The 14689-nt window shown below is 41.9% G+C and overlaps 2 protein-coding genes across 2 annotated transcripts in view; both read left to right on the top strand.

The window, feature by feature from the left end:
• LOC125624109 (potassium voltage-gated channel subfamily KQT member 1) overlaps window positions 1-14689 on the top strand; it is a 765256-nt gene that overhangs the window by 35142 nt on the left and 715425 nt on the right. The gene's annotated exons all lie outside the window — the stretch shown is intronic.
• On the top strand, window positions 11707-13602 carry LOC125624081 (myb/SANT-like DNA-binding domain-containing protein 2). The gene is made up of 2 exons (XM_048824426.2): window positions 11707-12598; window positions 12985-13602. The coding sequence occupies exons 1-2, from the start codon at window positions 12040-12042 to the stop codon at window positions 13194-13196; spliced, it is 771 nt and encodes a 256-aa protein (XP_048680383.2). The 5' UTR covers window positions 11707-12039; the 3' UTR covers window positions 13197-13602.

Genomic DNA, 14689 nt, shown 5'->3' on the forward strand with positions numbered 1-14689 from the left:
CTGTATCTCTTTAACTGAAACAATTTCTTCATTTAGTATTTGCCTCCCTTGCAACTCCTGCAAGAAATAAATTAAGATTCATAGTGGTGTTTTCTTTTGAAATTCTTTCTCTGTTTGCTGGGCTGTGTAAATATTAACTGATGCTGAGCACTGTCTTAGGCTCTGAAGCCATGTGAAAGAGAAGGGTCGGAGTGTTATGTATTTGGTTGTTGCGGTAATGGAACCTTGTTGCTATGGCAACGGAGTTAGATTATTAGGGAATAGCCCAGCCAAAACTGGCTGGTTTTGGTTAGTTCAGTGTGTGGCAATAAATGGCTGCTTTTAAGGTTTACAGCTCTGTCTCAAGTGATTTCTTCCTGAAACTGCTGCCTACAAGGATACAACACTGAGCTTGGTTCATGCTCGGGTTTATTCAATCTGCTTCCAATTTTTGATAAATCAGATGTGGTCATCAGATTAAAATTGGCTTCTTCTGACTTTATGGCTTGACCTTCTCATAAAACTATAGAGGTACATTGGCTTATAAAATTTAAGGATAACTCTGTAGTTCTAAATAACATACTTGTTGTTTTGTGTCCTTTTAAAGGATACCTTTTTATCTTCAGTCCCTTGTTAAAAGTACAGTGTAACCTCTTTAAGCCTCATTTGACTAATCCTCAAACCTGAATTCTCACCAAAATCTGAAGCAGTCTTGCCTCAAAAATTTGAGTGCTGGAAAAAAGGGCTTATATTAAAACGTTCTACCACCATGAATTTGCTATTATATATATAACCCCCAGATCCTTTATTGAGGTACTTTTTCCAAAGCAGTCATTTCCCATTTTGTATTTGTGCAGCTGATTTTTCTTTCTGAAGTGTAGTACTTTGCATTTAATTGAATTTCATCGTATTTACTTCAGACCACTTCTCCCATTTGTCACAATCATTTTGAATTTTAATCCTGTCCTCCCAAGTGCTTGTAACCTTGCCCAGCTTGGTAGCATCTGCAAACTTTATAAGTGCACACTCTACACCACTATCCAAATCATTTATGAAGATAGTGACTAGAACCAGATCCAAAAGAGATCCCAGCAGGACTCCTTCCAGCTTGACACTGTACTATTGATAATCACTCTTTGAATAGGCATTCCCAACTATTTGTGCCCCAGCATACAGTAGGTTTACCTAGGCTATATATTTCCTGTAGTTTGCTCATAAGACGGTCATGTGAGACAGTAACAAAAGCCTTACTAAAGTCAAGATAGTCACATCTACTGCTACCCTATCCACAAGGCTTGTTCTCCTGTCAAAGAAGCATGTTAAATTCATTTGACGTGATCTGTTGTTGACAAATCCAAGCTGACCATTACTTATGACCTTATTAGCTTCTAGGTGCTTACAAATAGTTTGATTATTTGCTCCATTATCTTTCTGGATACTGAAGTTAAGCTGAATGGTCTATAATTCCCTGGGTCATTCCTATTGCCTTTTTTGTAGATAGGTACTTGTGATGGGTTCCCCCTGGAGTACCACTTGGAGCTGGGGTACCACTGAGCCTGCCTGGGCTCCCTTCACACTGTATTGCTGAGGTAAGCCAGCCAAGCTCTCCCTCAGGCTTCAGACTGCACTTTATCAGTACACATAGAGGTAGGGACATACTCAGCTGCAGCTTTACACATACATGCTGAGATCAGCTCTGAACGGGAAGACTCAGCTAAGGAATTGCCCAGTACTCAAGTGCACATACCTGTGTAGAGGGTAGACCATCTTGCACTGCTCAGAGAATTGTACAGCATAAGATCATGAAATTCACCCTCTCTCTCAATGTGGAGAGAGAGATGCAACAGCTTTTTGCTTCCCAGTTATGAATTCCACTGTTTTAGACAAAACAAAAACAAGTTTATTAACTACAAAAGATAGATTTTAAGTGATTATAAGGGAAAGCAGACAGATCAAAGCAGATTACCCAGCAAATAAAACAAAAATGCAATCTAAGCTTAAAATACTAAAGAAACTGGTTACAGGTAGTAGTTTCTCACCCTAAATGTTGTTTTAGACAGATTGCAGAGATTCTTGAAGGCCAGCTGCACTTGCCTGCTGCTTAAATATTTCATTCAGAGGCTAGACCACCTTCCAGCCTGGGCTCAGTCCTTCTCCCCTTGTTCAGTCTGTTTCTTAAATGTTTACAGCAGTCATCTTGGGCAGGGATGCAGTGAAGAACAAACCACAGATTCTGTCCCTCCCCTGCCTTAAATAGATTTTCCATATGGCAGGTATTCTTTGTCTTCCACTGTGATTCCCACCCCCAGCCAGTGGAAAAATACTAATATTATTATGGTGTCCAGTATCAGGTGACTTGATCACATGACCCGGAAGCCATAACTCAGTCTGTTTGCAGTGCCCCAGGAAGCACTTCCTGGAAAAAGATTACTATTTTCTAAGACCTGTTGTTCGTCCTAATGGCCCTTTCCAGCCAGCAATCTAGATTGATTGCATTCTGTCTAGTGAGTGTTCCCCAGGTGTAAACACGTTTTTAATAGATGCATAGGCGATGTCCTAACTTCAGGTACAAAAATGATACATGCATACAAATATGATAATCATATTCAGTAAATCATAACCTTCCCAGTGATATCTCACATGCCTTATCTTGCATGAAATAAATCATAATTATGCCATACTCGTATCATATTACTATGAAGAATATGGGGTGTAATGCCACAGTATTAATTTGCTCTTTTCTAGTCTTCTGGGCTATCTCCCATCCTCCATAAGTTCTCAAAGGTTCTCGCTAATGGCTTGGATCCTGTCAGCTGGTTCCTTAAGAATTCTAGGATGTATTTTGTCAGGCTCTGCTGACTTGAAGATATTTAACTTGTCTAAGTAATTCTTAACTTGTTCGTTTTCCTATTTTAGCCTCAAACCCTACCCCACTCAAACTGACATTCACCTTGTTTGTAATCTGATCACTACTAACTTTTTTTGGGGGGGGCGTGAAAACTGAAACAAAAATGGCATTTAATGTTTCAGCCATTGCTGCATTTTCTGTTATTGCCTTTTCTTCCTCATTGAGTAATTGCTTGCTTCTCAATGTATTTTGTAAAATGTCTTCTGGTTATCTTTTATGTCCGTAGCTAGTTTAATCTAATTTTGTGCCTTGGCCTTTCTGATTTTGTTTCTACATGCTTGTTTTTTATAATCATCCGTTGTAATTTGACCTAATTTCCACTTTTTGTGTGACTCTTCTTAAGTTTCAGGTCTCTGAAGATCTCCTCGTTAAGCCAGCATGGTCTCTTTCCAGACTTCCTATCTTCCCTATGCATTGGTATAGCTTGCCCTTCTGCCCTTAATAAAGTCTCTTAAAAACTGCCAACTTTCTTGAACATTTTTTTTCCCTTATACGTATTTCCCATGGGATCTTACCTACCAATTCTCACAGTTGGCTAAAGTCTGCCTTCTTGAAGTCCATTGCCTTCATTTTGCAGTCTTTCCGCCTACCATTCCTTTGAATCATGAACTTTATCTGATTATGATCACTTTCATCCAAGATGCCCTCCACCTTCAAATTCTCAAGCAGTACTTCCATATTAGAATCAAATCTAGGCCTCTCCTCTAGTCACTTTCCTATCTTCTGTAATATTTTCTCCAGTGCATTCCAAGAACTTGTTGGATAATCTGTGCCCTGCTGTATTTTCCCAATAGATATCTGGGTAGTTGAAGTCGCCCACTGCCACCAAATCCTGTACTTTGGATGATAAGTTTAAAAAAAACAAAACCAAAAACAAACACAACAAAACCTCTCACACCTCTTCTTCCAGGTTAGGTGGTCTTTAGTAACTCCTACCATGACATCACCCATGTTTTATGGCTCTTTTAATTTACTGAGAGACATTCAATAGTTCAGCCTCTCACTTCTATCTCTACCTCAGTGCAAGGGTGTATATATTTGGTATACAAGGCAACATCATCTCCCCAACATCACCTCTCCTTCCTGAGCAAGCTGTACCCTTCTATGCCAGTATTCCAGTCATGTGAATTATCCCACCAAGTCTGTGATGCTAATTGTAATTCACCAATGTTTCTAGTTCTTCCTGTTTGTTCCCCATACTTCTTGCATTAGTATATAGACATCTAAGACTTCTATGGACCTGCATAGGAAGAGCAAAAGTAACTCCTGTTAATATCACTCTACCGATGCCTGTCATTGTAAAAAATGCAAAGGTGGCAAAAAATGTGTTTTAGTGTGTGTTTTTGATGCTCAGTGCACAAATATAATTCCTTTTAGTGGTAACAGTAGTTGGTAATACCAACAAATGTGAGGTGCTAAAGTCATTCAGCCATAATGGAATTGTCCTTTGACATTCCTTTGTTAGGCCTAATGTGTTTTTTTTGACTGACTTAATGATCAGAGATTAGATATGAACCTGTTAATTTTTTTCAGATGTTAAATAGGATTAATCTTTCAAAGAACATACTAGTTTAATATGTACTGCAATGGTTCAGGGATTTCTTTAAAAGAATGCAACTCAAGCTATCAAAATATCAGACCTGTGGAATAAAAACTGAAGTTATTAGCATGTTGTGAAGAGACTTCGTTAGCAAAATATTGAGATATTAATTTGTATGTTATGGGAGATCAGCCTTTTAGCTTAACTTTGAAAGCCTAACTATCAGGTGTTTTAAGACATAAGGCTAACCTACCTTGAGAGCTCTCCCATTTGGTAGCTGTCTCTTTAGGGATTACAGCCATTTGTTTGCAAGACTCTTGGGTTCTGTTTCCAGCTCTACTGCTGACTTACTGTGTGACTTTGGCGAGGTCATCTAAAGTCAAATCTTGATTCTGCTTATATGAAGCAGCTGGGGAGTGAAGTGCCGCTGGTAAAGTGGAAGCCTTGGAAAGATTATGGCTGCTGAATATGACAGAAGGGCTCTGAAAACAATGCTGCTTGAAGAATGAGAAGCATGTTCTTACCCATTGCTGGCTGCCAACAGGTCTGGATGACTGGCTATCTCCCCTGGGAGCTGTGCAGTGCCTCTAGTAGGTACAGTAGCAATGCCCCAGTGACACTGAGAGGTGTGCCACATCCATGCCTTTTTTTTGTTCTGCTCAGGTGTGTGCTGAGAAATAGAGGGAGAGCAGAGGCTTCTTACACACTTCCTTTTTCTCTCTAGCCCTCATGCAAAATAAGGCAGGATTTCCTCTTTAATATGTTTTCTTTTGTAAAATGTAGGTAATTCATACCTACCTCACAAATAGGTTGTGAGAGTTAATTTGTTTGCATACTGCTTTGAGATCATTGGATAAAGGCCCTGTAAATGCAGCATAGTGTTAATTATTTGTTTTTATGTCCTAAGATTGCATTGCCACAGAAAACCCAGTCTAGCAAAGAGAACCTCATCATAAACCAATCTAGAAAGTTGCCATACATTAAAGAGACAGGCAGATGTTCAGATTCAGAATCACAGGACTCAGACTCAGGCCATTTCATGACCTATGATAGTTCAGTACAACAAAATAAAAGAAAGAAAACCCCAGGAAATTAAACTTTAGTGCTCAAAGTGGAATAGGAGTTGGAATGGAAGAATTCCAGTAAATATTTTCCTCCACCATCTGAAAGGTACCATTTATCCTATTGCCTGTGATATTGGAAGAGTTTATCAAGGCTGACTGAGAACTGCAAAGTAAAAGTTGAAACTTGAGAAAATAATATATACAACAATCTGGATTGTGTCACTTTACCTCCTAAGATCTACAGAGCAGTTACTTTTTTTGGGTCCGGAGATGCAGTCATTTTGTTAGTGATTTCTTACTTGGAGAGCTGGCAGGCTGAAAACTGAACCTGCTGAAGGAGAACATTAGACTTCAAGTGACAATTTTAAGACCATCTGTTTTATCTAAATTGTTGGAAGTTGTGAGGGAATATGAGCAATACTGGTCTTAAAATGTACCAACAAATGCTTGAAGAAATGCATATTTCATATGGGAACACTAAAATCTATTCTGGCATTAATATTCCAAAGGGATTTTCTGACGTCAATGGATCTTTTGGATCCAAGACTTTAAGAACTTATTTTTGCAGCTTTGTTTATGTTAAACTAAGTAGTTAAAGCTCCTCTTTATAAGCAGTGCTTTTAGTACGCACAAAAATGTTTGTTTGTATCTTTCTTTCAAAATATATTGCATTAAATGTTCTAAAAACTGAAGGAAGAAGAGTTGGACTGGGAGGTGTTTTGCTCCTGATATTCCCCTTCAGTCAGCTCTTCACAGTATGGTCTCTTCTAAATTCACAAGAAGGCTGCAAAGAGACCCAAAGACAAGTAATTCAAAGGCTATACTCTATATTTTGAGGGTTCCCATGGGAAGCACTACCACACAGTCAATGACCCTCACTGTGAGGGCTCAACCTGTGAGGTTCATGGTATAAGGTCCTTCAATCATTGAAATGAGTTCTTCATTAAAACAAATGGAACAATTTCTGCAACCTGCTTGAGATGTGTATGTTTTGATTCTCCCTTATTTTTTTTTAAAAAGCTGCTCATGGAATGTCCGAGGAATAATGCAGTCTCATGTGATCTGTATGTGCTAAAAGCAAACCTTCTGTCCCTCTGTACCATCTCCAACATCAGCAAATCTAGCCAATAAGACACTGATACAGACTGCTCCCGAGGTTTGTATACAATGAAAAGCACAACCAGAGCAAAATTCTACCACTTCAGTTTGGCAAAAGCCCTGGAGATTCTTTGTAGTACAGATAGCAGTGTTCTGATTAAGCAGAATATACCTTTTTGCTCTGTATTTGACATCATTTTAATCAGAGAAAGAACCTTTTTGCTTTCTTCATCCCTGGTTATGTAATAAGCAGTGGAAAAAAGAAATCTACATCCAAGTTAGAAGGTATTCTATCTGGGAGTTGTATAGTAAACACTTCCACCCACATATGACTTCGATGGAAAATGCAGAAGTTAGAAGCAATTGCCATCTGAGGTGATACAATGATCACTTCAGCTAAGAATGCAATTAAGGTTTCTCATAGCATTTATTTTATGCATAGCAACCATGGAATGGTCACATCTTTATATGATTTGAGAATACTATGTATGGTTTTTCTTTCTTTAGCTATACTTGAGGTATGGAAAATGTGGTCTCTGGTGGGTGGACTGTGTTTCTCAAGATGAGGGTTATGGTTAGCTGTTGGATGAAGGCAACAAAGGTTAACATTGCCCAGAAAAACACAGATCTCATGGATGCAGCTGAGGAGGATGAGTCAAAGGTAGCAGGGCCTTTGGACCATGTTCTGACAGCCCCTGAAGCAGGTGCTGCCTTTATAAAGTGTTTACTCTGGCAGGAGAGTTAGGAGACTGACTACCTGTGCATCTTGCTCCTCCGAAAGTGATGCATGTAAGCAGTGGGAAAATTTAAAGAGTCCTAAAAAACAGGCTGCTATAACAGAGTTCTTCGCAGTATTGTAGCTGATCACTGTGACGACCTATGATTCTGTATTTGGTGTGCTTTGTGCAAGCTAGCATTCTCTAGTACCTTGATTTGTTCGTGTTTGCCTACTTCAAAATAAACCTACATTCTTTTTATAAAATACAGTAAGTGATAGTCTTTCTTCTGTTTCCCTGGCTGCTTATTCATCCTCCATGCTATTTGCCTGAATGGGAGTGATATGTCTTTCAATAACCAGTTACAGTTTGACCTCTAAGGTCCAATAAAGTGAGAGGGAAGGAAAAAGGTGAAAAATTATAGGGGCCTGTATAGAAAAGACTGACTTTCACCAGCATATTTTTAGAGTGTATGATATTGTTCCAATTTTGTACTGTAGCTGTATGAATGGAGGTCAAGTAATCAAATCTTAAGCTGATAAGCTTGCAATTAATGTTCTGTTCCTTTACAGTGAGGACAAGCATGATTATAATGTACCGGTATTCATTATTTCACTAACGTTTTCATTCATCTCATATAGATTTCTGTTACCTTTGTGAATCAAGATTATATGCATCCCCAGATTAAACCTGGGGAGACCCCCTGAAATGCACGAATAAAGCGCATTTTTTTCAACAAAATGTTTGGCACTTATCTATATTCATCGGATTATCCCTTTAAGTGAGAAGGCACAGGACCAGATGCCATGTGGAGCTGTTATATAACCAGTTAGTGGATACCTTTTCTCCCTGCCTCTAGATCAAAAGGGAGTAGAAATACCTACTACCTATGGTGTGCTGCTCAATCACCAGCCAATGATTGGGAACTCCTGTAATCTGTATTAAAGAGAAACTGAGATGATTGATTTTAATAGCATGGATCAATATGGATCAATATTTAAAAATAAATGAATGTCAATTTTGAAAGCGAAATAGCTGATACTGTTGTAGTACTCCCAGCCTCGAGAAACATTTCTGTGTGTATCCTAATAAGCATTGCAATTTTACTGAAACATTGTTGCCCAAAGTAACCAATTCTATTCTCAAAAAGAAAAGGAGTACTTGTGGCACCTTAGAGACTAACCAATTTATTTGAGCATGAGCTTTCGTGAGCTACAGCTCACTTCATCAGATGTATACCGTGGAAACTGCAGCAGACTTTATATACACACAGAGAATATGAAACAATACCTCCTCCCACCCCACTGTCCTGCTGGTAATAGCTTATCTAAAGTGATCAACAGGTGGGCCATTTCCAGCACAAATCCAGGTTTTCTCACCCTCCACCCCCCCCCCCCCCACACAAATTCACTCTCCTGCTGGTGCTAGCCCATCCAAAGTGACAACTCTTTACATAATCAAGTCGGGCTATTTTTGCGAATACAGACTAACACGGCTGTTCCTCTGAAACAATTCTATTCTGCATCACAGAATAAAGCAAGAAGGTGTAGCAAAGGATAGGAAAGGTCCCAAATTTCATGGGTGCGTGATGAATCTGTCCTTTTATGGGTACCAAGGGAACTCTTCAGAACTTGTTTCTGAGCATGTGCAGTGACGAACTGGAGAACGGGGAGTTAGCTCAGAGAGCTCTTCCTGTTTGCTTAGGTTTTAGGGGTGAGGGTGTTGCTTGTGTTCATTTTAAATAAATGTTGACAGGCTTAAATTCAAGCTCCCTTTTCTACAGTTGCATTGCTTCTGTTTCTTTTCTCGGTAACCTGTCCTCACTGACAGATAAATGTCCCAGGCATTGCGGCTGCATCATACTGATTACTTCCCCAGAAGTGTAGAGAAGCCTCACTGCATGTAGCTCACAAGACCAAAGAGCCCTGGTTTCAGGTGGCTGTTGGGACAGGGGAGTGGTGGAGCCAATTAGTTGTTGCTCTACATCAGGGGTTCTCAATCTGGGGATCAGGACCCCTGAGGGGGTTGCGAGGTTATTTCATGGGGGGGGGGGTCCGTGCTGTTGGCCTCCATCCCAACTCCCCCTCTGCCTCCAGCATTTATGGTGTTAAATATTTAAACAAGTGTTTTTAATTTAAAAGGGGGATTGCACTCAGAGGCTTGCTATGTGAAAGGGGTCACAGTACAATAGTTTGAGAACCACTGCTTTACAAGGTATGTACCCCACAACTGTTAGTGGATTCCTGAGCGGTAATATGCTCGGTAATTTAGGGCTGGCAGTGTGGCCTAGTGGATATAGAAGATCTGGGTTCAATTTCTGGCTTTGACATTACTTTGCTGAATGACCTTGAATAAGTTACTTCTCTGTTTCAGTTTTGGCATCTGTAATAGCCTTTATCAGATGAGAACAAATGCATGTCCGGGATGGTCTAGGTGTCCTTGGTCCTAATGACCTTTTGAAATCCCTTCCAGCCTTACATTTCTGTGATTTAGAGCTGGTTAAATTCTTTTTTGATGGAACTTGTTTTGCAGGAATGGGTCAATTTCAACAAACTTTTAGATTTGTTTTTAGTAATTTTCCCATCTAAATCAAAATGGCTGTTTTGACTGTCTGTTTTGATGTATTTTGTATTACAATTTTAATCTAGTATTAATATATGTATTGGGTTTAATATATATTTTACTTTATTTTGACATTGTCATGTAACGTTCTGTCAAAAATGAAATGTTCCAATGAAGTCATTTTTAGTGTTTCAGAATTGTGTGTGTGGGGGGGGTGTTTTTTGTTTTGACATTTGCTTTCCACATAATTTTTTGACTCTTCATCCCAGTCCAGGCCAAAAACAAATTTTGAATTGTTGGACCCTCCAATGGGAGGGAAATTGCGTTTTCCGAGTACCTCTATTAATGGTCCTCTGCCCAGCATTAACTTCTCCGTTTTTGTAGGTGTGCAGGCATAGGTGTTTGGGAGATGCCCAATGGCAACAAGGATTAATAGGAAAGACCATGTGATGAATCTCATGAGACTTCCTACATACTTCCTCACCTTTTGGGGCATATCCCTGGAAGGGAGTGATGTGAACCATAGTTTGTGACAAAGGAAATGCTGTCCCTCAGATGAAATGATGACTGTCTGAATTTGTTTTTGTCTCCATGAGTTTCATTATAAAATATATATTATTCTCTTACAAACGGCTTTCACCATGGCAGTGGTGATATTCTCTTTGTGAAGATGTTGAGTGGTGGAAAGCTTTGTTCATCCAAACTCTACTTTAGAGTTAATCTTCTAGCTAAAAATTAGGGGATGAAGACTCCAACTGCTTTATCAAGATCACATTCCCTTGCATTATACTGACAGTTTTAGAGCAAGAAGGCCAGAATGCTTAAACTCTTTTTGGGGGGATTGACAGGGTCTAAACCTTTCATTGTTCGAGCAGTGTTAGGATGGGCTTAGATTCAAGCCTGTGGGCAGAAGCTATGTGAAAAGCATCTATGTATCGTAAGTGGCACTTATTACAGCGCACACAATGCCCGCACAGCTGAAATACGCCAGGGTCTGACTATTGTTCAAAAACTCAATTACTAATTATCACCCTCTCAAATCTCTACGTGTGGATGATGGTGGCTGAGTTCTCCAGGATAATCTAAATAGAAGTATCTTTGTCTTCAGATCCGTTTTCAGGCCCACACCAAGCATTAATCTACCTGTTGTCAGCAGGCGAACTGTCCTTACTTGATAGTGTCCTTACTCAATCAGCTGCTTATGACAGTTGATTAGAGGATATTAATGATCCAACCAAGTGGATGGACTGATTTTTTTTTTTTGGATTCATTCATTATTTTGGAGGTCTAATTTTCAATGGCTGTTGAGGACCTATGCCTGCACCCAAGAATATTCCTGTTCAGAATTAAGGATCACTTTCTTTGGCACTTTTCAATATGCACATGAAATAATTGGAGAATTGGTAATGGCATGGTTTGAACTATCCCTTTACACTTGTGATGAGGACTCTGAGCATGGTGACTGTATTGTCTTGTTGCGTGCCTCAAATTGTGGTATTAATGCATGAGAAGGAACTTTTTTCTTGTGTGATGGGGAAAAGCCTAGAAGATCTTGCCTGTTTATAGGGTCTGTTTGTGGGTAATTTCTCAGGCAGTTGGACAGCATTCGCAACTTTGGAGGATACTTTTTGACCGTGAGGTGAATGTGGAAGAGCAAATTTCAGTATGGACCAAAAGTATGTTTCAATATCCGCACATTTCAGATATGTAACATTCCCTTCAGGATGCTGACTGGGCAAGGAAGAACCACGAATCTGCAACCTGGGGTTAGCACCAACTCTGTCTCATTTAGTACTACCTTTTTAAAAACTACTCCTAGCCCTGGTCTACACTAGGACTTTAGGTCGAATTTAGCAGCGTTAAATCGATTTAAACCTGCACCCGTCCACACAATGAAGCCCTTTATTTCGACTTAAAGGGCTCTTAAAATCGATTTCCTTACTCCACCCCTGACAAGTGGATTAGCGCTTAAATCGACGTTGCCGGCTCGAATGGGGTACTGTGGACACAATTCGATGGTATTGGCCTCCGGGAGCTATCCCAGAGTGCTCCATTCTGACCGCTCTGGACAGCGCTCTCAACTCAGATGCACTGGCCAGGTAGACAGGAAAAGAACCGCAAACTTTTGAATCTCATTTCCTGTTTGGCCAGCGTGGCAAGCTGCAGGTGACCATGCAGAGCTCATCAGCACAGGTGACCATGATGGAGTCCCAGAATCGCAAAAGAGCTCCAGCATGGACCGAACGGGAGGTACGGGATCTGATCGCTGTTTGGGGAGAGGAATCCGTGCTATCAGAACTCTGTTCCAGTTTTCGAAATGCCAAAACCTTTCTGAAAATCTCCCAGGGCATGAAGGACAGAGGCCATAACAGGGACCCGAAGCAGTGCCGCGTGAAACTGAAGGAGCTGAGGCAAGCCTACCAGAAAACCAGAGAGGCGAACAGCCGCTCTGGGTCAGAGCCCCAAACATGCCGCTTCTATGATGAGCTGCATGCCATTTTAGGGGGTTCAGCCACCACTACCCCAGCCGTGTTGTTTGACTCCTTCAATGGAGATGGAGGCAATACGGAAGTAGGTTTTGGGGACGAAGAAGATGGCTCACAGCAAGCAAGCGGAGAAACCGGTTTTCCCGACAGCCAGGAACTGTTTCTCACCGTAGACCTGGAGCCAGTACCCCCCGAACCCACCCAAGGCTGCCTCCTGGACTCAGCAGGCGGAGAAGGGACCTCTGGTGAGTGTACCTTTTAAAATGCTATACATGGTTTAAAAGCAAGCATGTGAAAGGATTACTTTGCCCTGGCATTTGCGGTTCTGCCTTTGCAAAAGGTTTCTGGGGAGGGCAGCCTTATTTCGTCCTTCATGGTAGGACACTTTACCACTCCAGCCCAGTAACACGTACTCGGGAATCACTGTAGAACAAAGCATTGCAGTGTGTGTTTGCTGGCATTCAACCAAAATCCGTTCACGCAGTGGGAGGAGGCAAAATGCGACCTTGTAACGAAAGTACATGTGCTATGTATGTAATGTTAACAGCAAGGTTTACCCTGAAAGAGTGTAGCGACTGTTTTATAAAATGTGTCTTTTTAAATACCGCTGTCCCTTTTTTTTCTCCACCAGCTGCATGTGTTTCAATGATCACAGGATCTTCGCCTTCCCAGAGGCTAGTGAAGCTTAGAAAGAAAAAAAAACGCACTCGCGATGAAATGTTCTCCGAGCTCATGCTGTCCTCCCACACTGACAGAGCACAGACGAATGCGTGGAGGCAAATAATGTCAGAGTGCAGGAAAGCACAAAATGACCGGGAGGAGAGGTGGAGGGCTGAAGAGTAAGTGGCGGGCTGAAGACAGGGCTGAAGCTCAAAGGTGGCGGCAGCGTGATGAGAGGAGGCAGGATTCAATGCTGAGGCTGCTGCAGGACCAAACCAGTATGCTCCAGTGTATGGTTGAGCTGCAGCAAAGGCAGCTGGAGCACAGACTGCCACTGCAGCCCCTCTGTAACCAACCGCCCTCCTCCCCAAGTTCCATAGCCTCCACACCCAGACGCCCAAGAACGCGGTGGGGGGGCCTCCGGCCAACCAGCCACTCCACCACAGAGGATTGCCCAAAAAAAAGAAGGCTGTCATTCAATAAATTTTAAAGTTGTAAACTTTTAAAGTGCTGTGCTTAAAGTGCTGTGTGGCATTTTCCTTCCCTCCTCCACCACCCCTCCTGGGCTACCTTGGTAGTCATCCCCCTATTTGTGTGATGAATGAATAACGAATGCATGAATGTGAAGCAGCAATGACTTTATTGGCTCTGCAAGCAATGATTAAAGGGAGGAGGGGAGGGTGGTTAGCTTACAGGGAAGTAGAGTGAACCAAGGGGCGGGGGGGTTCATCAAGGAGAAACAAACAGAACTTTCACACCGTAGCCTGGCCAGTCATGAAACTGTTTTTCAAAGCTTCTCTGATGCGTACCGCGCCCTCCTGTGCTCTTCTAACCGCCCTGGTGTCTGGCTGCGCGTAACCAGCAGCCAGGCGATTTGCCTCAACCTCCCACCCCGCCATAAACGTCTCCCCCTTACTCTCACAGATATTGTGGAGCACACAGCAAGCAGTAATAACAGTGGGAATATTGGTTTCGCTGAGGTCTAAGCGAGTCAGTAAACTGCGCCAGCGCGCCTTTAAACGTCCAAATGCACATTCTACCACCATTCTGCACTTGCTCAGCCTGTAGTTGAACAGCTCCTGACTACTGTCCAGGCTGCCTGTGTATGGCTTCATGAGCCATGGCATTAAGGGGTAGGCTGGGTCCCCAAGGATACATATAGGCATTTCAACATCCCCAACAGTTATTTTCTGGTCTGGGAATAAAATCCCTTCCTGCAGCTTTTGAAACAGACCAGAGTTCCTGAAGATGCGAGCGTCATGCACCTTTCCCGGCCATCCCACGTTGATGTTGGTGAAACGTCCCTTGTGATCCACCAGAGCTTGCAGCACTATCGAAAAATACCCCTTGCGGTTTATGTACTCGGCGGCTTGGTGCTCCGGTGCCAAGATAGGGATATGGGTTCCGTCTATAGCCCCACCACAGTTAGGGAATCCCATTGCAGCAAAGCCATCCACTATGACCTGCACATTTCCCAGGGTCACTACCCTTGATATCAGCAGATCTTTGATTGCGTGGGCTACTTGCATCACAGCAGCCCCCACAGTAGATTTGCCCACTCCAAATTGATTCCCAACTGACCGGTAGCTGTCTGGCATTGCAAGCTTCCACAGGGCTATCGCCACTCGCTTCTCAACTGTGAGGGCTGCTCTCATCTTGGTATTCATGCGCTTCAG

The sequence above is a fragment of the Caretta caretta genome, chromosome 1 (genome assembly GCF_965140235.1).
Source record: "Caretta caretta isolate rCarCar2 chromosome 1, rCarCar1.hap1, whole genome shotgun sequence".
Classification (NCBI taxonomy): Eukaryota; Metazoa; Chordata; order Testudines; family Cheloniidae; genus Caretta; species Caretta caretta.